General features: G+C 38.0%; 2 protein-coding genes across 5 annotated transcripts; one reads left to right on the forward strand and one right to left on the reverse strand.

Annotated features, from left to right (window-relative positions):
- Positions 1-383: 383 nt before the first annotated feature.
- On the reverse strand, positions 384-9,762 carry LOC117325360 (regucalcin-like). The gene is made up of 6 exons (XM_033881524.1): positions 9,446-9,762; positions 7,935-8,145; positions 6,519-6,701; positions 6,036-6,257; positions 3,192-3,338; positions 384-895 (listed from the first exon to the last, which is right to left on the reverse strand). The coding sequence occupies exons 2-6, from the start codon at positions 8,089-8,091 to the stop codon at positions 690-692; spliced, it is 915 nt and encodes a 304-aa protein (XP_033737415.1). The 5' UTR covers positions 8,092-8,145; positions 9,446-9,762; the 3' UTR covers positions 384-689.
- LOC117325359 (regucalcin-like) lies at positions 1,975-25,381 on the forward strand. Of its 4 annotated transcripts, XM_033881519.1 has the most exons (8): positions 1,975-1,992; positions 9,033-9,119; positions 13,571-13,640; positions 17,438-17,612; positions 20,581-20,763; positions 21,689-21,910; positions 24,643-24,795; positions 25,038-25,381. In XM_033881519.1, the coding sequence occupies exons 4-8, from the start codon at positions 17,456-17,458 to the stop codon at positions 25,247-25,249; spliced, it is 927 nt and encodes a 308-aa protein (XP_033737410.1). In that variant the 5' UTR covers positions 1,975-1,992; positions 9,033-9,119; positions 13,571-13,640; positions 17,438-17,455; the 3' UTR covers positions 25,250-25,381. The 4 variants fall into 4 exon arrangements, with proteins under 4 accessions (XP_033737410.1, XP_033737411.1, XP_033737413.1 ...); XM_033881520.1 differs by lacking the exons at positions 1,975-1,992; positions 13,571-13,640 and having other exon boundaries at positions 25,038-25,375; XM_033881522.1 differs by lacking the exons at positions 1,975-1,992; positions 9,033-9,119; positions 13,571-13,640 and adding an exon at positions 9,364-9,381 and having other exon boundaries at positions 25,038-25,375.
- The last annotated feature ends 603 nt before the right edge of the window (positions 25,382-25,984 follow it).

Here is a 25,984-nt window from a genome sequence, read left to right on the forward strand (position 1 = left end):
GACTTTTTGGATAGGAAATTAACTCATTTATGTAGATTTTGCTGTGTTCGATTATATAGCCAAAAACGCCGTAGTTGGGCCTTTCCCCGACAATAAATCAACGTTTTATTAAAGGAATTGTTAAAATCAATCAGATGCATAGGGCTTTTTAGGTGAATAATGATTTACTCCATTCTAATGATTCCAGATACTCCGTTGAAAAGGGTGATTTAGAGGTTGCACTTTGCGAAAATCTCTAACGGTGTTAATGTTAATGAATGTGAATGTAATTGTATATGTTGTATTTATGGAGAGGAGCTCGTAAGTTGTAAAAAAAAACTCGTCTCTAGTCCATTTTCATTTTTGGCAATAAAATATTTCAAATAAACAAGTATGCCTGTATCTAATATCTTATAAGTAAGTTTTATTTTGGTGAAAGGACCGCTAACAATTCGATATAGGTGTGCGAGAAATAGTTTTTATTACCTTGTACATGTACATTGTATTTAAATTTCTTACACTTCCCAGTTTTTCCTCAATCTAATTAAAGATAGACTTTTTTTTTTTATTTCCGCTCCTTTACGATACACTGCTTTTATTGTAGTGTATCGTAGAGGAGAGGAAATTACTAGTATTATTTTAATCAGATTGCAGTTTTACTCTAACAACAGGAACTGAGATTGATTGTGGATGGAAGTTTGTCACAACTGTTATCCTTCATATACATTGGCTGGAAGCCCTTTGGTGCCCAAACCCGTGACCCTAAATATTGACCCTGTCATTGGATATGCTGCGAGTTCTTCGTCTGTTGCTCCTTGTTTAGCACACGTGACGTACAATTCATCCAAATTCTTCCCGCCAAAACAGCATGATGTTGTTCGCATGGCCGGGATTTGAACCGTCCTCAGTTTCTTTCCTAAAATAGATAATTTTATGTTTATAATACTCACTTTACGAAGCATTATGATTTCTTGCGCCAGGATATATATACATTAATTGGTCGAGACACAAATAAATTACAATCACATATAGACATATAAAGTTTGTGTTAAACTCCCTTCGGTCGATAAGTTATTCGCCGTAGGCCTGTTAAAAATGAATAAGAAAACATCATCTTAGGTGGTGTACAGATGGTTATAAATAAATAGCCTCATATAATATTAAGAAAGTAACAGTGGACGTTAAAATGGCGCGATGACAGCGCGTGCTACATGAAGCAAACGTTTTTGTTGCACAAAATTCGGCCACAAATACGGGCAGCGGGTAGCAATGGCGATATCGGGTGACAACCAGTGTAATAAGAATTCTATAATCCTGAGTGGAATAGTATCAATTAACACGAAGTGTATAATTAAGTAATTCAAAGGTATTTGAATAGAAAAGCATCGTTTGAGCATTTAAAATTAATTAAGAGGGCGGTCGAAAAGTGCTGTTATGTGGTCATGAATATTTCGGATGACTCGTCACAAAAGTCTTGTCCAATAAGGATTATTTGTTTCCTCCAATAATGTGGTGGGATGTACCACTCAAGATCATGTCAGGCGTACTCAGTCGGTACATCATACTTCAATTGAGGCAACTCTGAGGCTACAATTTCGACTCAACTTTTTATTCATTTTCTTGTGATTGTATACAGATTGTGTACGTTTGCTGACATTGGTTACGACCCCAACTGTTCTCGAAACTTTCTGAACTGGTTTTCCCATATCTTTTTGCCCTTTTTGATTTTTCTAGGATTGATGATCTTCCTCTTAGAAACAAAAGTTCAACGACACACTTTTCTCCTATAAAATGATTGATAACAATATATGTAGGTTATATCTATATTTCTGGATACTTAATTTTAAATGTGCATTAATTCTGGTTTCCATTAATTAATATTACAATATTTTCACTTTTTGTTTTGATTGTGCTTCCGTAGAAATGTACCGGGAAGATGGGAACGACAAACTTTCTGCCTACAAACCCGTTTGTTAGACACGATGCATGATATCCGGTTGCAGTGAACTAACTGTAAGTAGACCTATACATGTAGTTAAGTTTGAAGTTTGTGTATTGTTAAGTTTCCAAACAAGTTTTCGTATATATTTTCCCAATACACATGCACATGCAAGACACATGCACGGATCCCTCGTCTCAACGGCATTTTGTATGGGAAGCCCTTAATTCTCTGTAGCAGTGTTGGAGAATTTACGTATAACGTTAGCTGACAGCATATTGCCAGTTTCCTCTGGCCCTGACACCATGTCTGGTGCACAGGCCCTTGCATAGAAAACGTGATTTTCCAAAAAAAAAAATTATATGACAGTGGTATGTGTAATCGTTAAGCACCTAGTACTCATACCACTGATATCATTTTTTTCCCCTCATTTTCTATGCAAGCGCCTGTGGTCTAGTGTAGGGCTAGAGCGCACTATTAAAATATGAAAACGTGGAATTATCCGACACCGTTTATCCGACACCGTTTGGTGTCACTAAGAATTTGGTGCAAATACAATAAAATCGGGTGTAACACAACACCTACCATTACATGTATGCATAAATGAGAGATGTTTATTTACCCCGGAGACCCTCGCTTTACGCTAGTCAAAATTTCATACTGTTGACCCGCCATTTTATGTGATTAACCACCCGAAGCAGAACGCAGTGGACCGACAAGATTGTGTTTTTCTTCTTACATAGTTCAAATCAAGAAAACTAAGCTTATTAATTCCCAAAGCTGTTATATTTTATTCAGAAATTCATTATTTATAAATTATAAGCGGAAAAATATATGTATTTTTTTCTCTCGCTGCCTCGCGTCTGGTTAGGGTAATTAGGCCGCCCGCGACCTACATAGTTAGCAATATGGCGTTGAGTCAAGTATGAAATTTTCACTAGCGTAAAGCGAGGGTCTATACGGACGTAATAAAGCACCTAGATGTTATACCAGACATACATATGGTGTCAGGGCCAGAGGAAACTCGGGCTATGACAGACACTGCGAAATGTAAACAAAATATATTTCTATTTACCATCCTGCGACTGTCGTGGTGGCACACCAAAAACTGCACGTGTATCGCGAAGTAACTATTTATCGTTATCGACAATAAAATGTAACTTATGGAAATATACTGTATACATTTTCGAACTATAAAGGTCAATGGGCAGGTCGTACTGGACCTGTTAAAACCGCAGTGTTAAGGTATTTAATGATAATCACACTCAATTACCTGAATTAGGATCAAAACAAATGATTTTCCCGAATCCCCAGTTGGCGATCCAAAGGTTTCCATCGACATCACTTGTCATTCCATCCGGGTGTCCCATAGAGTCAGCGTCGTCATAATTCTCGTAGTCAATGACAACACGTCTGTTTGCTGCAGACGTAATTTTATATAATGTAAGTGTGATAAACAGGAACACCAGTTTATCAGAAGGGTTTAAGTTAAATGATCTCAGGCGTGTTAGTATGAAAATAATATGCATTAGAAAAGTTTTGGAAATTAAAATAACTAATTTCTATTCAAGTCCCCCGTTTAAAGGTGGATTGTTTAAGTCAGTTTTCACATTTTTGTTATTTGTCGAACCTCGAAGTCTTATCGATAGCTACCAAAACACAGAGCAAATCTCAAAATCAATAACCTGTATCGCATGGTAATTCGTCCTGTATAACACACTTTAAGGAGACATACTAAGTATCTTTAAGCGCATTCCCTAACTTTTGTAAGCATGTAGCAGTAAAATCTATCTGTACTTAACCCTCGGTAATGGACTCACATAACTGAATACTTTACTATATTACTAGTAACTCTATCCCCCTCATTCGTTCAAATGATGTGAAAACATCAAATTAAAGCTTGAAGTTTTCGCTACTTGAAAAATGATGTTATTAAATAGGTTTAATGGCACATAAGAGCACATATTTTACATTGGACGGGGAACCCCCATATGGGGAATCCCCGACTTCCTTTTCCCACTCGTAGTCCCACGTCATTCTTTTCCTAGTAGGAGTTCATGTTTTTGTCTTTCAGCCATTGCTTTTTATTCTCGTATATAGGAAGTACCTTGTCCATATGTTAATTACTCAAAATACAGCTTCACACCTCAGAAACACATTTTCATAAGGGACTTGGTTAAGGGGGGTAACAGCAGCTGATTGGCTGATTTAGTTGTGCGAGTCATAAACAAAAGCATTCACTGTGCCACTATATGTTGTTTGAAAATCATATAAATACACTAGCGAGAGGACATGCCACTCGAAAATTGTTAAGGGTCATGTAAATAGCAATTCCAGTGATATTTTACAAGCTTGTTGATCACTTCTGGTGCAGTTAAACATAAGTAACATGACCAATTGTTATTATGTATCATGGCTAACCATTGGTCTTGCTGTTGACATTTGATGTGTTTGGCTGCTTGTTAATTTCGGCTAAGCATGCGTAAAATGTTTCTGGAGTACACAGAAAGTTCATGTGGATCAGCCATATTGAACAAAACAACCATACTTTTATGCTCACAATTGTCTATAACAGGTAGTGCGAGGGTTTGTTTGACTAGCTTTGACTTTATAAAAGCATCAACATAGATTCTCCTTTGACTTTGAAATGCAAGAAGCCAATCTTTAGGAAAATAGGTCAACCGCATAGTTTGAGGTAAAATATTCATATTTCTGAAAATAGCCCCTAAACTCCACTGTTTAACTTAATATTGTCTCGAAAACATTCCTCTTACAGTGCTCAGATTCCATAATAATATCCAATATGGGCATTTTTAGTTATTGAAATGACTCCCTACATGCCATTTGTGTGCAATATAATTCACAGCCGCCATTTGCATATCAGGATCGAAAGATAATCTATGCTTATGCTTTTATGAGGTCAAATCTAGTCAAACAAACACTCGCACTACCTGCTAAAGTGACTGTAACGGCATGGTGGTTTTGTGCAGTATGGCTGATCCACATGAGATTGATGTGTTCTCATGAAACTTGCATTTTAAGCATGTTTGGCCGAAATCAACAAGCAGCCTAACAAGTTAAATGTCAACAGCAAAACCATTGGTTAGCTATGATGCATATTAACAATTGGTCAAGCTAGTTTTGCTTAACTGCATCAGAACAACGATTTATAGGTTTGTAAAATATCTCTGTATTTGCTATTTATATGAACCATTAAAAGTTCATCAATTCACTTCAAATAATAAAGGTATGTTAATAGTTTCGTTCATAAAAGATTCATCTTTGCTGGCATCATTCATTTGCTGACAGTGTATGTGTATTTGAATTATCCACCATGGAAATTCCGGCGGATATCTCTAGGGATTCGCTATGTGTTTTTTGCAACTATGGATAAGACTTTGAGATACGACAAGTAACAACAATGTAAATATCCGATAATAAACGTTAAAAATCGCGAAAGAAACCTAAGATGTCTTATATAACAGGACTATTGGACTTTGCTGAAAAACAGATACAATACTTAGATAGAATGTCCAGAAAACATTCACTTAGGTCATACAAAGTTATAGCAAGAAAAAACATCTTTGATATATTGAGGTGCTTCGATAAATTAACGAATTAATCTACATGCATACTGTACATTCATATGGCGTAGATTTGGCTTGCTCATCAATCGGTTAACAGTCAGGTGAAGACTACAGTGTAAACTTTAACTTCATATTGAGTATTGACAAAGTTTTTACAATAATGTATTACTCCGTATATCCTTAGTAATGTGATATATACGTCTCTGGTAAACATATCATTTCCTACAGACTAATAGAACGCTAGACAATTAAGCTGTAACATGACTGAATAATGACAGGGAAGTATATACGTGACCTTGTTTGGATATTCTGTTATATACAATGTACATCATGCAATGTATGTAAGACAGATAGTAGCATAAAAGGGATATTTTAATGACCGTCAATGTTGTCGACTTCTTACCGCTGTGACTCCCCATCACCAGTGACTAACGTAGCTATAGTAAGCATGAAAACATTGAACCATCCTTTCAATTTGGTTTATGCAATTATGCGCACTTTGATTTTATAAAACTTTGATATAAACGTACTGATGGTTCCATTGTGGACGTCGTAGTCGAAGCCGTAGACCTGGGCTGGTACCGTGTCTATGTAATACATAGTGCGATTGTCCTGTGTCCATACCAGGCCGTTCGAGATCCCCACTTTCTCCACTCGTTTGTGGAGGGTCCCGTCAGTGTCATAGCAGTATAGCTCCCCTTTCTCAGGCTCAAACACGTTAGGGTTCTGTGAGATCTGGTGGCCCATACTACCTGTTAAATATAATTTAACCACTGGAAGAAGATGAAGGCATACACCAGACAGACTAGAAAATGATTTTAGTGTATAAAACAATTTATATGATAGTCCACCTATGTCATAACGCCATTTTTTTTTTACATCAAACTGCATTCTGGACTCTCATTACTATATGGATGGAAAGTAATTGATATTTTTGAGGACATCCAATGATGATGATTATATTTAAGAAGACAAAAGATACAAACTATCGCTGATCAGAACTGTGGTCTTACCTGTCCAGAACCTTCCAACCGGGTCACACTTGGCGTCGTTAAACCTATTTTTGGTACCATTGAGTGGTATTTCTTGTAACTTTGTCACTTTCTGAGATGACCAATCCAAATGGGCTACTGTCCGACCAAGCCCCACCAAGTAGCCACCCTTCTTACACGGAACTACGGCTCCAATTGTGTCCTCTGAAACACGACAGACAGAAATGATCATTCATTTTCATGTATGGCGTTGTTATCCGCGATATGGGAACGTGAAACACAATGCTTCTCATCAATCCACTACAGTCCCGGGTAATACCTGGCACACCTCTTGTACCAACAGGGGGCCGCGGTGGCCGAGTGGTTCAGGTGTCCCGACACTTTAACGCTAGCCCTCTAATGTGACATTGTACCGGGTATACCACGTGTTCCAACAGAGAATGTGAGATAATACCGGGTACACCACGTGTACCAACAGAGAATGTGAGATAATACCCGACACACCACGTGTACCAACAGAGGATGTGACATTGTACCAGGTATACCACGTGTACCAACAGAGAATGTGAGATAATACCAGGTACACCACGTGTACCAACAGAGGATATGACATTATACCAGCTATACCACGTGTACCAACAGAGGATGTGAGATTAAACCAGGTATACCACGTGTAACAACACAGGATGTGACATTGTACCGGTTACACTTTGGTTTGGTTTGGTTTATTTTGTTTAACGTCTTATTAACAGCTAAGGTCATTTAAGGACGACCTCCCGTGAGTGCGACATGCATGCGTGTGGTGAGTGCGTATGTGTGTTTTGGGAGGCTGCGGTATGTTCGTGTTAAGTCTTCTTGTGATAGGCCGGAACTTTTGCCGATTAATAGTGCTACCTCACTGAAGCATACTGCCGAAGACAACCAGCAGCACACCCCACCCGGTCACATTATACTGACAACAGGCGAACCAGTCGTTCCACTCGAAATATGCTGAGCGCTAAGCAGGAGCAGCAACTACCATTTTTAAAGACTCTGGTATGTCTCAGCCATGGGACAGAACCCAAAGCCTTCCTCACAGGGGCGAACGCTCAACTAAAGGCCAAAAGTGAGGCATTGTCAAGGGAGACATTAGGAAGGAGAAAGTTGTTAAGAAAGAAGAGAAAAGATAAGATCCCAAGTTTAGTCGCCTCTTACGGCCATGCAATGGGGGCAGCAGGTACAATTCTTACACCCTTCCTGCACGGCAAACCGGTTACACCGCTTGTCCTAATAGAGGACGGACATTGTACCGGTTACACCGCTTGTCCTAACAGAGGATGTGGCATTGTACTGGTTACACCGCTTGTCCTAACAGAGGATGGGACATTGTACCGGTTACACCGCTTGTCCTAACAGAGAATGTGGCGTTTTGTCTATGACGTGTCATCTATGACTCACCTAAAGTGATGCTGTCCAGTTTGTTTGTGACAGGATCCCATTTGTACACTTTGTTGGCCAGTATGTCCACGAAAAGGAGTTTCTGTTCCTGATCGTCCCAGTGTGGTCCCTCCCCAAGGATGTTGTTCACAGTCGGGATAGCTACCTCCACAGTCATATTTACGTCCTCCACGCAGTTGATTGACGGAAAGTGACGATTACTTGCCTGTTGCTACAATAGGTATAAACCACGTCTTGAATTAGTGCTTTATTAAATGTTGATATGGAACAAATGATAATAAGTCGGAGTCGTATAACTACGGACGGACATGGTGTTTTATTTCATTACCCCGCCCGATTGATATCCAACATTTTTCTCATTATCTCTGATAAATTTCCCGATTGCTTCCCTTGTTATTTCTCCAAGTGTCCGATTGTTTCCCATGGTTTCTTATTTTTTACCGTGACTACTTATTGTTTCTGTTATTTCTAAACATATTCCATAAAATATGACTATTTCCTGTTATTTCTTCGTATTTCATTTAAATTGTGATTATTTTCCATGGATTATGATGTATTGATAATTCTCTCAATGTTTTGATATTCCTCCCCTCCAAATTTCTGATGTATATCACCTGACTATTTTCCTGATTTTTGTGTATTTTCCAGATAAGTTTGTCTTAAAGCTGACAAGGTTTAAAAGCTTTCGTTTCGAAAAAAAAAAAAATCTTTGAATAGTTTGGAGATCTTCCCTGTGATAAAAATATATCTTCCGGTCACCGTTTCCAACGAAGTTGCATCATTTTAATTGAAGTCTGCCTGGATTCGAGACTAGGGACAAGCGATATGAAGATTTATTATTGTTTCCATAGACGTATGATTGTTTCCCCAGAATTATGGTTGTTTTGACAGATGTATGATTGTTTCCACAGATTTATGATTTTCGTTTGTCTAGATCAATATCCCTATATCAATGTCTCTCTTAATTGATGTATTGCCGCCATCTTGGATTTAAACAAGTGTAGTGATCTCGATGGTATATAAAACATTTGGATTATTTCAAACGGCCGCTAAATAATATGAAGATCAGTAAAGTTTTTTTGATATTTTCTGTTATAGGACAAACATGCTGAAATCTGAGGAGAGGCCTCGGTAAACATTTTTGAGTATCATTATCACTGACCCAGTAAGCTCCGCTGTCACCAGGTTAGTAGGGTAATGTAACATTAGAGCGAGCGATACGTTTCTTCTTTACATAAATACATAAGATAAAAACTCTACTGATTACATGATATTAAACAATGTGTCATCATGTCTACATTTTCTCTCGTTGTTATTTAGTGGTTTGTTTCTCTCTGAATCAGCTCCTGGCCTCTTGATCTTATATAAAAAGTGACACCAATCCAGAAACACAAGAGTCTAGCCGATTTTTCTAACATCAGGAGGGTTATACGTTACGGTGACTGAGGTTTGTTATGTTAGATATTTAAGAAGTGTAATGCCTGTTTTGTTTATATTCAAAATTTTCTTACCTGTATGGGGCACCTGTCGGCTTATCTGCTGTTATTATTGATACTGTTAAATCCTGTCCCTTCTGATAAGAGGACTTATGTCGGGTATCCCGACGATTAGCTATAGCCACATCGTCGGATACCCACGGTTATCTTCCGTGGACCAACTCGGTGAAAAAAAATCATCCTTTCAATGACGTCGTTCTATAAAGAAAAACCACGTGATCAACATAATCCTTCCAGAATATGAACTCTTCAGTTTAGAGGGGAAATATTAAAAAAAAAAATACATGTAACAATATGGCTTCGCCAATATAGGCGTGCAGATTCTGTGATTAACATATAGGGGACAAGATGTTATACAGGTCTTTAATGTTTTAAACGAGTTTAGCCTAGTAGGCAATGCTTTTTGGGATGTAAGGAACAGCCCAGGTGGGCCGTAGCATGTAATTTGCGCGTCAAGAAACTAATCAGAGTATCGACATAAAACAACGCCTTGGCTGTGTTCACATAGGCTGAAATTCCTGATAACCATCTTTTCCATTTTAATTGATAGGCAGACATATCTGTCAGACATTCTGCTGAAATGGCTAAACCCCGCTGATATTAAATTTCATAACCACGTTTTTCAGTATCATTCGCCGCCACTGGTGTTCATATGCAACAATCGGGAATCTCTCATCTACTTTTTGGGATATTGTTATTTTTAGTTTTTATTTCATCCAAATGCAAAACAAGCATATAGGGAACAGTAGTTGTGTCACAATGACAGATACCCAGATTAAGTCCAAGATGATGGCGTACTGTGACGCCTTTATCATCAGTACACGAGAGGATTGCCGTCGATATACAAGAGTTCAAATACTATTACATTAGATGTATTGTCCAGTATTGAACTATGATACCAAGCATAGAAAAAGTAGGCCAGTTTTGAAATCCCTCCTTAGTGCTACATGTACATGCTACATGTTACTACATGTAAGATGGTATGGAGGGTAATTACAAGATATTATTATAGCAATTTTAAATTAAAATTTAAGCATTAGAAATTAGAAAGTAAGAAACAAGAACTAAGAGTTATGACCCTGATTACCCTCCTTAAGATGGTGACGTCTGCATGCCTTCTGACGATATGAAGCTTCTTTTTGGAGCCAATGTTACAAAGTAAGGCTGTACACGCAGATCAAAGCTAGAATTGACACAGGTAAGGCTGTACACGTAGATCAAAGCTAGAATTGACACAGGTAAGGCTGTACACGTAGATCAAAGCTCGAATCGACACAGGTAAGACTACACGCAGATCAAAGCTAAAACTGACACAGGTATGGCGGTACACTTAGATCATGTACATGTATATACAATTATACTTACCTAGAGTCCTACACTACATCAGTTTACTAGAATAAAAGCATTGCCAAAACAAAGACATTTGCACACTTTTCCCCCAGGTAACATACACTTAAACATTATTCAACAGGTACGGAGACCAATTTGCAACATTTGTACAACATCGACCATGGGAAAATAGGCTGTGATGTATTGATCATGAGTTTTTAAGAAAATACATGTTTACTGAACTGGTATAACTCTTCATAAAAATTATATACTGAGAAAAGTCCAGTCAATTCAGGGTTTAACATGGACATAATTTTGTTTTTCATTATTGGTGAATATGTTGTAAGTCTACCAAAATCAACTTTCAGTGGGGGTCGAGAAAATAAATAGCATTGCTTTGTGTAAAACAAACTTTGAAATGTTATACTTAATTCTTGCATGATATGCTGGATATGGAGTATATGACTATATATATAAAAGCAATATGCATTATTGCATCAAAATAAATAAATAAATTGTTGATAAAAAATGTTGAACATATTGGCTTTCATTCCATTTTAATGAAAACCTAATTACATTGTATTATTGATATCTATACTAGCTTAGAATAAATGCACTGAAATAGAGCATATGTGTGTAATTTTCTTAAATAAAAGGGTTTATCTTTATGCAATGGACATTTATTACCTTGCATGTTGACCTATTGGGCAGATTCGAAACTGTTTAAAAGTCCATAAGGGATGTATGCAACTTGTTTCAATGATATGAAAGGCAAAAAAAGCTCATAAAAGCGATTTCTTTGCATGCTCTCCTAAGCAGAAATAGTAATTCTGCTACCATATCTGGATGTCAGGTTGACAATGCTTCTTTTGTGTAAATTTGACTTAAATGCCAAAAATGTCAAAGTTCATCATTCTGAACAACAAAGATTGGTATATATAAACTGTTTTATCCCAATTGTTAAATAGTTTTGAATGAATAACCACGATAATATGGTCCTTATGATTAATGGGAAATGAGGTTAAAATGATATCTCTTGGTTTTTCCTTTCCCTCTATTATGGCCAATATGACATAGCGCCGGCTCAGTTGACCAGGCTTTCGCTGCCGCTTCCTTTTACTGCAGTGTGTTGCGCTCTTTCTTTCACCACCTGCTGCACCACCTCAGGCAGCGATGCCTACCTACCTCTCGTCACCTTGTGGCTAGCACTGTATCAGATACCCACTTTCTATCCACTTTTTCCATATCCATATGGGAGCAATTTCTGCCACTCTTATCAAGTTCCTCCGATCTGCTCCTAATAGTCGTAAGTCGTGCAAGACACAATGTCTGGATAGAGTGGCGTTGAGGCCACCTTAACTCCTTTAAGGAATGTGTGCCCTCATTTCCCTTTCTTTTGCTGTCACGTGTATCCCGTCTGCTTCCAAGCTGCAATTCTCTTCTGTTGCAGACTTCAGGAAAGTGACAAATTCAGATGTCACCCTAGGATATCTTCACCGTCCCAGTGGACGCAGCTTCCCTTCTACCTGATGCTGACGCCCTTACCTACCTAGCCTACTCATCAATCGCTCTTATTTCTGCATGAATCATGTCCCTCCGTTCCCGCTGGTTAGCATCGTACCACCTTGATGGTTCCCCGAACAAGGCGCCCTGGTGTCGGTCCCAACAATGTCATCGCTGGAGTCTTGACTCTGCTCTTTCTTTCAATGCCTGTTTGGCGTCCCACATCCTTCTTGTCTTTTTGACTACCCTTTTTGTCTGCGCTGTCCCGCATCATAATGACCTGTCGTCCCTGGTAGTCAACTGCCTGCATCCATTCCCTGCCGCCTCCTCATCTCGACAATGTTGTTCTTGTCGTTCTAATGAATGTTGAACTTCAAATCTATTTCATGAAAGCACCATTTATGATGACTTTCATGCTGTCATCAGATAATCGGATATAACTTGTTCCAGAAAGATTTTCGTTGGTCAGAACCGTGGACATTTTCCCTATACAGGTAATGATTTTGTCACTGCCTAACATTCGATGGATCTGTAAACTGATCTTATCAAAATTGGTATTTCATATAAGCGATGCATATGCCATATTTTTCGCTAAATATAGAGTCGTTTTGCTCTGATAAATTTGATATTAGTTATGAATATTTTCAACATTTAAAAATATAACACAAATATTTTCAAATAATACCACACCTAAATAGTTTGAAAATCTGTACTGTATATTGCTTTTGGTCTGATTGTACTGTTTATTTTTCATATTCATTATTATAGGTAGATATTGCACGTTCAAGGTTTAAAAGTGATTTTCTCTATATTTTTGGTCTTCTAAAAGACAACATTTTTTGGGAAAGGTCGATTTCCCTAGACCTTTCCCATCTTACAATGTAGGTACCACCGACACCGATAACTTCGCCTCGAAATAGACTCGGTATCGGAAACACAGAAACCTGCTATATACATTACATTACATACATGTACTATTTCCTTTTCGATCTATTGTCGACACCCAAGCAGAGCCACCTCATGTTTCCGGTCAAGTTTGGCTGTTCTTATACACTCACCGCTGTTTAAACGATGTGTATAAGGTTATTTATGTTTGAGATGTTTTATGAAATGTCTAGGTTACCAATTGTAAATACAAGGATTGGTCAGTGTCAGATGACACCTCGCGAAGAAAACAAACGATGCTTTCATATGTAAACTATATGTTCCCCAGAATCGACCTGTGCAAGATTTGTGTGCACTGCAACCGATTTTGGTGCAGCAATTGTCCGATAGAGCGATGTGGTATGAAAAGTTATGTCATTCCAGGTGTATATCTAACTGAGACACTGCGTGTACACCTGTGGTACGATCCGGACGGTATCTGACGCTGAACCCGGTAAGTCATAATATATTTTACTTATAGAAGTGCGCTTTACACTTTGTATAGGTAATATAAAGTAATGGTATATAAACTACTAGGTCTACGGTGAGCTAGGTTGATCAAGCATATATCATTTCTTGTACTTCGGTAATGCAGCAATTATCATTGATATAATTCAACGATTAATCATTGATATATAATGCAGTGAGGACAGTATTAACAAATAGCCTGATGACACATTCCAATTAAGTTTTGTTAATTAATAGAACAGTTTGAAATGGAAAAGATACTGCAAATTTGTTTAGCCTGAAAATCAGCGATATACTGCAGTGAACACAGCCTCTACAATTCATGATCTGTTTATATGACATCTGTGCTTATTTTTTTGTTGGTGTTATATGATATTGTATTACGTAATGTGAATACACTCGATTCAATACGAGTTGATCCTTTAATGCATTAACGTAGTAACAATAAAAATGTATTATCATTAGTAAGCTGGATTTAGTTAGTGGTAAGATAAAACAGTGTGTGGACAGTCCTAGGACACATAATGCTTATCGCTGTAGAACATGTAATGTTGACACAGAAGATAACTGTCACAGCGTAACAGGTACGTTCACAGACAATTTGTAAGCATTTCTATGCTGAAATATTGACTGATATTAAATAGCATTCATGTACTAAAATATTGACAAGTGTTAAATAAGCATTCATGAATACTGAACATTGAATGGTGTTCAATATCATTCATGTTCTGAAATATTGACAAGTGTTAATAGCATTCATGTATACTGAAAATTGAATGGTGTTCAATATCATTCATGTATTGAAATAGTGACAAGTGTTAATTAGCATTCATGTACTGAAATATTGATGAGGGCTAAATAACATTCGTGTGCTTAAATATTGACCAGTGTTAAAAAAAACATTCATGTTCTGAAAGATTGTCTAGTGTTATATAACATTCATGTACTGAAATATTGACTAGTGTTAATTAGCATTCATGTACTGAAATATTGTCTAGTGTTATATAGCATTCATGTACTGAAATATTGACTAGTGTTAAATAACATTCGTGTGCTTAAATATTGACAAGTGTTAATCAGCTGAATGAGAAGCGTTACAATTCTGTAGTGACTGATGAGAATCTATACAATTCTGTAGTGACTGATGAGAAGTTATACAATTATGTAGTGCTTGATGAGAAGTTATACAATTATGTAGTGACTGATGAGAAGTTATACAATTATGTAGTGGCTGATGAGAAGTTATACAATTATGTAGTTACTGATGAGAAGCTTAAAAATTATGTAGTCACTGATGAGAAGTTATACAATTATTTAGTTACTGATGAGAAGCTTAACAACTATGTAGTTACTGATGAGAAGTTATACAATTATGTAGTTACTGATGAGAAGCTTAAAAATTATGTAGTGACTGATGAGAAGTTATACAATTATTTAGTTACTGATGAGAAGCTTAACAACTATGTAGTTACTGATGAGAAGTTATACAATTATGTAGTTACTGATGAGAAGCTTAACAACTATGTAGTTACTGATGAGAAGTTATACAATTATGTAGTTACTGATGAGAAGCTTAACAACTATGTAGTTACTGATGAGAAGTTATACAATTATGTAGTGACTGATGAGAAGTTATACAATTATGTAGTTACTGATGAGAAGCTTAACAACTATGTAGTTACTGATGAGAAGTTATACAATTATGTAGTGGCTGATGAGAAGTTATACAATTATGTAGTGACTGATGAGAAGTTATACAATTATGTAGTGACTGATGAGAAGTTATACAATTCTGTAGTGACTGATGAGAAGTTATACAATTCTGTAGTGGCTGATGAGAAGCTTAACAATTAAGTAGTGACTGATGAGAAGTTATACAATTATGTAGTGGCTGATGAGAAGTTATACAATTATGTAGTGACTGATGAGAAGCTGTACAATTATGTAGTTACTGATGAGAAGCTTAACAACTATGTAGTTACTGATGAGAAGTTATACAATTATGTGGTGACTGATGAGAAGTTATACAATTCTGTGGTGACTGATGAGAAGTTATACAATTCTGTAGTGACTGATGAGAAGTTATACAATTATGTAGTGGCTGATGAGAAGCTTAACAATTCTGTGGTGACTGATGAGAAGTTATACAATTCTGTAGTGACTGATGAGAAGTTATACAATTCTGTAGTGGCTGATGAGAAGCTTAACAATTAAGCAGTGACTGATGAGAAGTTATACAATTCTGTGGTGACTGATGAGAAGTTATACAATTATGTAGTGACGTGTGAGGTAACGTGGTAAACCATATAAATTCCAGTTGATGAACTCACCCCAAAATACTGGTGGGAAGTATAGTGTTATGCAATATAGATTCCAGTTGGTAAACCAACCTTCTAATGCTGGTGTGAGGTATTTTGATAAACAATATAGATCGCAGTTTGTGAACCCAACCCCTAATACTAGTTTGAAGTAAAGTGATTAACAAAATAGATTCCAGTTGGTGAACCCAACCCCTAATGTAAGTGTGAGGTATAGTGATATACGATATAGATTCCATTTGAGGAACTCGCCCCAAAATACTGGTGTGAGGTATAGAGATTTAAAATATAGTTCCAGTTGGTGAACGCATCCCCTAATGCTGGTGTGAGGTATAGTGATATACAATATAGATTCCAGTTGGTGAATTCGCCCCCTAATTCTTGTGTGAGGAATAGTGATATTTCATATGAGGCGAACTTTGTACCGATGACGGTGCTCTTGTGGGTTTTTTTTTCTGTCACCAGTCGACATCTATCACGAAAATAGGGGAAGCAGGGATGTTACTATCTATAAAAGGGAACAGTTTGGAAATCGTATGTTGTCCCTGTTGGTTACGATTGTAGATAAAGGTCGAGGTAAACGGCTGATGTGGGCGAGTCTCCTTTATTTGAAGTTCTACAGGGTTAATCCAATCGACATGGTCATTGAAGTTTTTAGCCCACAATCATCAGATGGTCATAGGTCCCAAGTTATGCATATTGCATTTTTGGACGGATTGGAAAACAATTTGGCCGAAAAGCGGCCATCTTTGATTTTGACAATTGAAGTTTGATATCACTTTTTCTAAGAAAGAACTGAAGGGATCTTCTCGAATTTCATATGTAAGTTCCCCTTGGTCCCTAGTTGCGCATATTGCATTTTGGACTGATCAGAAAACAACATGGCTGACGGGCGGCCATCTTGGATTTTGATAATTGAAGTTTGGTGTCGCTATTTCTCAGAAAGTCCTAAAGGGATCTTTCTTAAATTTTCATATGCGAATTTCCCTAGGTTCCTAGGTTTGCATATTGCATTTTGGGAGGACAGGCAGCCATCTTAGATTTTGACAATAGCAGGTTGCTCCTGCTATTTCGTGTTATATAAAGTTATTAAATGTTTTGAAGGAAGAGTGAACGAAGGGAAAAGAAGAGAAAAGATCAGTATTTTATTTGACTGATATTTAGTGATGGGCGCCAATATCGCTCTGCGATCTCTTGTTATCTAAAGACAATACATCGTCAATTTACCTATAAATATGAAGGACTTCGCAAGATCTTTATTAATTCTTCTGATAAGGTCTTCTAGATATGAATTCCGTCTTTCTCACAAATAAAACTTCCATGGCAAGAGAGCTGAGGCGTTACTGGAAACCAGAGTAGAAAGAATAGGGCAGACGTAAATCAATACCGAAAAAAATCCTTTTGGAATTCATAAATCTCCATACTGTATTATGATAAAGTACAACGGTAAGCATTATTTACACAGGTATAAAGAAAGCTTGCAATGTCAGTAGAGGTAGTCATCCCTAATGCTACCCCGGGAACTGGGGAAGGGCCACACTGGGACGACAGCACTAGAAGCCTTGTCTTCGTGGACATCACACAGAAAAACGTGTTCCGGTGGGATTCTGTCACTGGAAGTCTGCAGAAGGTTCATTTAGGTAAGTATCCGTCAGACAAAACATCTTGAACCTAGGTAACGCCCTTAAAGGACAACCGGACAATGTGACACTAACAAATTAAACTCTGACCAGTTTCTAGTGTGATAAAGCTCGCACAACCGGACAATGTCTGATCAGTTTGTAGAGCGATAAAGCTCGGAGAACCGGCCTATGTGATAACAGCAAATCTAACTCTTATTAGTTTGTAGTGTGTTAAAGCTAAGTTTATTTTAATGCTATTGCTGTTTTCGTTACAGGTTTGTATTTCGATTCCGCCTTTATTATGTAAAGTAATACGATAATCACAAATTACGGATCGGTAATCAGACTCAAAGAAGTGACGATGAAGGATATGGCATGTAACAAATCATACATGTGCAAAGCAACGATTTAGTCTGAAAACAAACTTCATTTCACTTGATTTTTTGTGCGTTTCACTAAGGGAACATACTAATGTGAAAGTAGAGAGTATACTGTCACCTTACTAGCTCAGACTAGTGGGAATTCTCTTGAAGCCTAGTGGTATGATGTTTGCCCTGAGAGCGGAAGTTCGCTAGTTCGAAGTCATGCAAGGGCAGGGTATTTTAAGGTCATCTGACCCGAAGGCATCGTGCTTCGTCCGTCGTCGTCCGCCGTGCGCCGTCCGTAAACTTTTCACATTTCAATCTTCTTCTCAAGTTCCACCAGTGGGATTAAGATGAAACTTGCCAAAAATGATCCTGAGATTGTCCTGACCAAGTGTTGTTATTTTAAGGGTTGGTCCGAAATCCAAGATGGCCGCCATAGCCGCCATTTTGAAAACACATTTTAAACTTCTTCTCAAGTTCCACCAGTGCTGTTGGGCTGAAACTTGCCAGAAATGATCCTGAGATGATCCCGACCAAGTGTTGTTATTTTTCGGGTCGGTCCGAAATCCAAGATGGCCGCCATAGCCGCCATCTTGAAAAACACATTTTAAACTTCTTCTCAAGTTTCACCAGTGCTATTGAGCTGAAAATTGCCAGAGATGATCCTGATATGATCCCGACCATGTGTTGTTATTTTTCGGGTCGGTCCAAATTTCAAGATGGCCGCCATAACCGCCATCTTGAAAAACACATTTAAAACTTCTTCTCAAGTTTCACCAGTGCTATTGAGCTGACACTTGCCTGAAATGATCCTGATATGATCCCGACCAAGTGTTGTTATTTTTTGGGTCGGTCTGAAATCCAAGATGGCCGCAATAGCCGCCATCTTGAAAAACACATTTAAAACTTCTTCTCAAGTTTCACCAGTGCTATTGAGCTGACACTTGCCTGAAATGATCCTGATATGATCCCGACCAAGTGTTGTTATTTTTTGGGTCGGTCCGAAATCCAAGATGGCCGCCATAGCCGCCATCTTGAAAAACACATTTTAAACTTCTTATCAAGTTCCACCAGTGCTATTGAGCTGAAACCTGCCTGAAATGATGCTGATATGATCCCGACCAAGTTTTGTTATTTTTGGGTCGGTCCGAAATCCAAGATGGCCGCCATAGCCGCCATCTTGAAAAACACATTTTAAACTTCTTCTCAAGTTTCACCAGTGCTATTGAGCTGACACTTGCCTGAAATGATCCTGATATGATCCCGACCAAGTGTTGTTATTTTTCGGGTCGGTCTGAAATCCAAGATGGCCGCCATAGCCGCCATCTTGAAAAACACATTTTAAACTTCTTCTCAAGTTCCACCAGTGCTATTGAGCTGAAACTTGCCTGAAATGATCTTGATATGATCCCGACCAAGTGTTGTTATTTTTCGCGTCGGTCCGAAATCCACGATGGCAGCCATAGCCGCATCTTGAAAAATACATTTTAAACTTCTTCTCAAGTTCCACCAGTGCTATTGAGCTGAGACTTGCCTGAAACGATCATAATATGATCTTGACCAAGTGTTGTTATTTTTCGGGTCGGTCCGAGATCCAAGATGGCCGCCATAGCCGTCATCTAGAAAAACACATTTTAAACTTCTTCTCAAGTTCCACCAGTGCTATTAGGCTGAAACTTGCCTGAAATGTTCCTGAGATTATCCCGACCAAGTGTTGTTATTTTTTAGATTGGTCTGAAATCCAAGATGGCCGCCATATCCACTATCTTGAAAAACACATTTTAAACTTCTTCTCCAGTTCCATTGGTGCCATTGAGCTGGAAATGGGTGAGGATGTCAAGGAAGGCGAGCCAACATAGTGTTGTTATTTTTTTGGCCTCGTAAAAACTTTGACATGGCAGCAATATGGCGGCCATTTTGTAACATGATTGCGCAATCATGGTTTTCCTGAACAACACCAATTTCAAACTTCTTCTCAAATTCCACCGGTGGAATTCAGCTCTCACTTACCAGAAATGATCCTGAGATGGTCCTTACCAAGTGTTGTTATTTTTCGGGTCGGTCCGAAATCCAAGATGGCCGCCATAGCCGCCATCTTGAAAAACACATTTTAAACTTCTTCTCAAGTTCCACCAGTGCTATTGAGCTGAAACTTACCAGAAATTATCCTTAGATGGTCCAGACCAAGTGTTGTTATTTATTGGGTCGGTCAGAAATCCAAGATGGCCACCATGGCCAACAGTGCCACTATATACTTGCTACAGAAAATGCATACTACAATAATATAAGGGTTTTAATTTAGAGTCAGATGACCGTTAAGGCCCCTGGGCCTCTTGTTCTTGTTCTTTACTCCTTCCTGTTACAGCGTTGGTTCCGTTGACATCTCCAAACGTAACCTATAGGAGATTAGAGGCTTCCTAGGAGAATAAGAACCTGGGCTGTAGTTGTCTTCGAGGGCGAAGCCTTTGTGAAGGAGGGGTTTGTGTAAAAGCAGAGAGTATAAGGTCACCTTACAAGCGAAGTAGCAGGATGTTGGCCTTAAGACGGAGATGTCGCTTGTTCATAGTACCTGCACGGGTCGGGTATTTTACTCATTCCTTTTGCACTAACACCTGTTTCAGAGGACGAGGTTGGATGTGTCGTGCCATGTAAGAAGGGAGGGTTCCTGGTAGCAGTCGGGAGGACCATATTCCACCTAGAGTGGTCATCTCAGAAACTGACCAAACTCCACGAGATACCTCTTAAAGGAGTTGGGAACAGATTTAACGATGGCAAGTGTGATCCGGCTGGCCGATTTTGGATAGGTTCGTATCATTGCTGGTGCAAATTACAATATAACGGAAGATGGTTACATGAATAAGACTGCTTTCCATCTGAATGTCTGTTTAAGTTGATTCTTTGACAAGTGTAACTATGAGTGAGATTGTGTTCACACTGCTTATCTTGGCCAGTATTTTTTTGTCATTGAGAGTGTTTTGTACTTTTCCTAACTTTGCTGATTGCTATGCCGATAATACGAACGAAATATATATATATATAAAAAATCAAATAGACCAAATGTTACGGGAAGGCGTCATCTGCTTTATCGACGAAAACCACCATTTACAAATAATTATATCTAAGCCATACATGTATCACTGTCACATCATCAAAATGAGAACGTGGATGATGAAAACGGAGCCCCTTGGATTATGTATATCGCATAATAAAATAAATTCTTCCAAATGAGGTCATGATGTGTGGCATACACCCGCCCCTCATCAACCTGGTCCTCGTCAACTTACCCCTCATAACACGCCCGTCGTCGACCGCCCCTCGTCATCCCGCCCCTCGTCAACATGCACCTTCAGTAGATGACACCTGTCACCGATACTTTGACGGTGGGAACAATTCCTTGAATTTTAAATTAACTGGACATTTTAACACCGTGGGTAAAGGAAAGATTGATGTTCTTATCGAGAAATATAACAATAGATATTGAATAAATGAAATTATCACGCGTATCAAACAGATTCAATATGAACAAGGAGAGTTAAACCATGTGTGATGTAGGAGTAAGCGTCTTCTGCTTCATGGAAGCCTGTAACATACAAATCTAGATCAAATTTTCAAAAGGAACGAAAACCAGGGTGTCGACAACGAAACCATTAGGCATTTCCACTCTAATACTGCACAATGAAAATTGATACTTCCAAATTAGATAACGATGTTACGTTACGTTATTTTTAGGCACTATGGGTAAAGTGTTGTCCTTTGAGCCACTGACGTTCGACATGGAGAAGGGAGAGCTGTATTGCCTTGATGTAGACGGCTCCTTTCACAAACGTCTTGATAAAATGACCATCTGTAATGGCTTGGCATGGTCATCTGACCACAAGACCATGTACTTTATAGAGAGTATTCCTGGGCAGATCATGGCTTTCGACTATGATGTCACCTCTGGAAACATATGTATGTATCTACATTGTATATATTCACTAATAATAGAGCCTACTATTAACATATACATCATGCAAATATGAAACTTGTGCAAAAAACGATGTCTTCTTAAATACTTATAGATAATAAGCATAAACCTCATACTAAAGTGCCTGTCCCACCTAGCCGATTTCGCTAATCAGAGCTGAACCGGAACACAACGGAACACAACGGGCCGGGGTCGGTACTAGTAGAGCAGCGCAAAAGTATCGGTAAGAACGGTATCACATCGCTTAGAACGGCGTCCTATCGGTAAGATCGGTATCGCATCGCTAGGAACAGTGTTACATCGCTAAGTACGGTAGTACATCGCTAAGAACGGTATCATATGCTGCTAAAAACGATATCACATCGATAAAAACGGTATTATGTCGCTAAGAACGATATTACATCGCTAAGAACGGTAGTACAGCGTCAGAACTTCGGCGAAAAAATTAGCAACGGCATTGACGGTTCAATCGGGCAACATGCTTGAAAATGTCTGTCATTTGCGTTTCCGAAGCGAGCAACGGGACTGCCATGGCAGTGATAAGGCAGTATATAAGTATGACTTTTAATGTCGGTAGAGCACCGATTGTGCTCCGTAATGGATCGGCAGCTTTCCTGTTACCACAACATTACTGTGTCGTACTGGTACAGATGTGATACTGTAATCCTTTTTTTGTAATTGTTTTTTTTTTTTTTTTTTAAGTTTTGGATACATTTAAAAGACAAACTTTCACTCAGACACATGCACACGTGCTTACACATAAGACATCAGGTATCATTCATCATCCTAAACTTTATTATGATAGAATCATCCTGATCACACTCATCATTGTCACACTGTCATCCTCATCACACAGCCAAAATAATGTCATCATTATATTGTATCATTATAAAATTGCATGTAATATCAACCACGTCATACTGTCATCATCATCATATCATTATAGCAGCCATCATATTATCGTAATGCTACCAACCTTATCACACTGTCATCATCATATCATTATAGCAACCATCATATTATCGTAATGCTATAAACCTCATCACACTGTCATCATCATATCATTATAATATAATGGCCAAAACCCTGCCAATCTCATCACACTTTCCTCCTCATCATATCATTGTAAGATTACCATCCACATACTGTCATCATAATCAAATCATAATGAGAGAGAGAGAGAGAGAGAGAGAGAGAGAGAGAGATTGGATATTTTTCCCATTTTTTCCACTCTTTCTCGAATTTTTCCTGTACCCTTTCACCCTGACTGTAGGCAATATATTTTTGCAAATTATAGTAATCTTTTATAGTGCTGATAAGAAATTAAGACAATTAATATTGAGGGACTTATGGAGGCATCTTATACTGTATATATATTGTTTGATAAGTAAGAAGAAGTATTACGTTATCAGCTTTGTAGGAAATAGAGTTTGGAGATAGCAATCCGAAAATAAAGGATTGTTTATTAAACGCAAATGGAATAAATAACGCATCAAGTAAGATTGTGAAACCAACAAGTAAGGTTTGTACTTCTTGGCACTCCCACAAAGCATGTATTATTGCTTCCTTTTCTGCGTTGCATAAAATACAGCGAGGAGTAATGGCAAGACGCGCCTTGAAAAGGAAAGAGTTTGTTGTTAAAATGTGGTGGTTAATCCTATACTGGATCCATTGTAGCTTGGTATTTTAGTGACAACGAAAGGAGTTTTGTATATTTGAGCCCAAGTTGCATCATTCAGTTCAAACTCTTTATTCCACTAAATTTTCCCAGTAGCTATGATATCATTTTGTATTAAAATGTTATAGAAATCTCTGGATCCTTTTCTTTTCCTCAAAAATACTTCTATGTTCAAAGGTACCAAAGGATATTGAAGCTTTGATTAAGGAATTTAAACTGAGGATAAAAATTGTTTTACTGCTGATAAGATACTTTGTAATGAAGGAAATTAGTAGTACCCGGTGTAATATTGTATATCTGAAGAAACTCATGAAAAGTGTAGAAATCCCCCAAACTATGATCTTTTATTAGGTCATTAACTGTAAGAACATTTTTCTCAAAAAGAGATTTAGAAAACACTGACTTCCTTCCAATAGTTATATTCCTGTTAAACCAAATGGGTGATTTCAGAATGGAATCTTCTCTAAAAGTATTTTTTTCATTCATAAATATATATATATATTGTGATATCAGAAGTGATTTAATAATATGTATTCTTCCAATAGGTGTTAAAGATCTCCTTTTCCAAATTTGAACTTTAATCCTGTCGATGCGCCGACAATATACTACCGTTCAGCGACGCTTTGGTATCACATAAGAAGTGAATCTTATGTCTGCGTCAGTGCAACGGTATCACTCCGCTCGGTGAACAGCTGCGCCTTGATGTAACACAAAGGTGACAGAAAAAGTAGGATTCCGTAATACATCAGCTCCTTCATCGCTTCTATATTGCCGAGTTCTTTTTCGACGGAGCTCTGCCGATTTCCTCGCAGTTGATAATTGCCTTATCTAGATTAGTCCAAGCATCGGTTTTATTTATATTTGACAAGACATTTAATGACGCACGTGCTGTTTATGGATTCAATTTCGCTCGGCGTTACATACGTTGTGCTGTAGTACTGTTGTAAGCAAATGTTAGGTGTTGGTGAACTCAAAGATAACAACACTCACCCTCAATGAAAAAGTCTAAATGTGTGTCTTTATTGCTTTCCGATGTAGGTAACAGAAGGACGGTTGTGAACTTCGGGGAATTCGACCCAACTGACCCCGAAAACCTTGGAATTCCGGACGGTATGACCATCGACACAAACGACAATATTTGGGTCGCTTTCTACGGCACAGGACAGGTCATCTGCTTTAACCCACAGACAGGTGTGTAATCTTATACGAATGTAGTAATCTATAGAATTGCATCATTCGTCAATGTTTGGGGTCTAAACTGTGGATATCCTGAAGTTAAAACTGTATCATACGGCTAACTCGTCAGTGATGCTAGAGGCATAAACTGTGGATATGATAACCGGCCTGAACAAATTCAAAATAGTGTCCTACAGTTTAATCAACATCATTTAAATTTTAGAATTGTGTATGCCTCTTTTGTCCATATTTTGCAGGTAAAATGCTCAGAAAAATTGAAATCCCCTGCAAAAGAACTACATCGTGCTGTTTTGGAGGGGAAAACCTTGACGAACTCTATGTAACTACTGCACAAGCAGGATCCACAGAGGAGGAGCGCGAGGCATTTCCCGCCAGCGGCTCAGTGTTTCGAGTTACAGGGCTAGGAGTCAAAGGGCATCCCGCTAATGTATTCAACGGAAACTTTTAACAGCATTCATAACATAATAATGGCAATTCAAACTAAATAGTTTGAAATCTGAACAAAGATACGAATGCATTGATATAGTGTTTGAATTTGAATGTAACAGCATAATAAAATCTGTTTTTCTTCGTGCATTAATTTTGATCTAGCTGCTACTCTTTTGTTGTCTTACAGGACCACACAGTGGGCGTCTTAAGAGATACAATGGGAGTATGTCTAAAACAATTGTGCTATAACGGTATAGATATTGGGACAGCTACATTTAAATGTTATATAATCGGTAAAGATGTTGGGACAATTACATTAAAATATTATAGATAGGTAAAAGATGTTTGGACAATTACATTGAGATGTTATAGATAGGTAAAAGATGTTTGGACAATTACATTGAGATGTTATAGATAGGGATAAGATGTTGGGACAATTACATTGAAATATCAAAGAAAGAGTAAGATTTTAGGATGATGAAAGTAGTACTATATAAAAAAAAAGGTTCGAAGATGTTAGACCACAATTTAAATTATCGTTACCGAATGGTCAATGATGACATCTTTATTGTACCTATGAAACAGATGATAGCCGCTGTATGTGACCTAATTTAGTCCTCGGATGAGTATTTAATTCTCCAGTGAAAAACAGCGGGATCTGGCAGGTCAATTTATTATATGGCATAGGAATGGATAGAACTTCAATCGGGATTTGTATGGTAACATCAGCATGTAGTACACACAAATTGCCCGA

Source organism: Pecten maximus, chromosome 4, assembly GCF_902652985.1.
Source record: "Pecten maximus chromosome 4, xPecMax1.1, whole genome shotgun sequence".
Classification (NCBI taxonomy): Eukaryota; Metazoa; Mollusca; class Bivalvia; order Pectinida; family Pectinidae; genus Pecten; species Pecten maximus.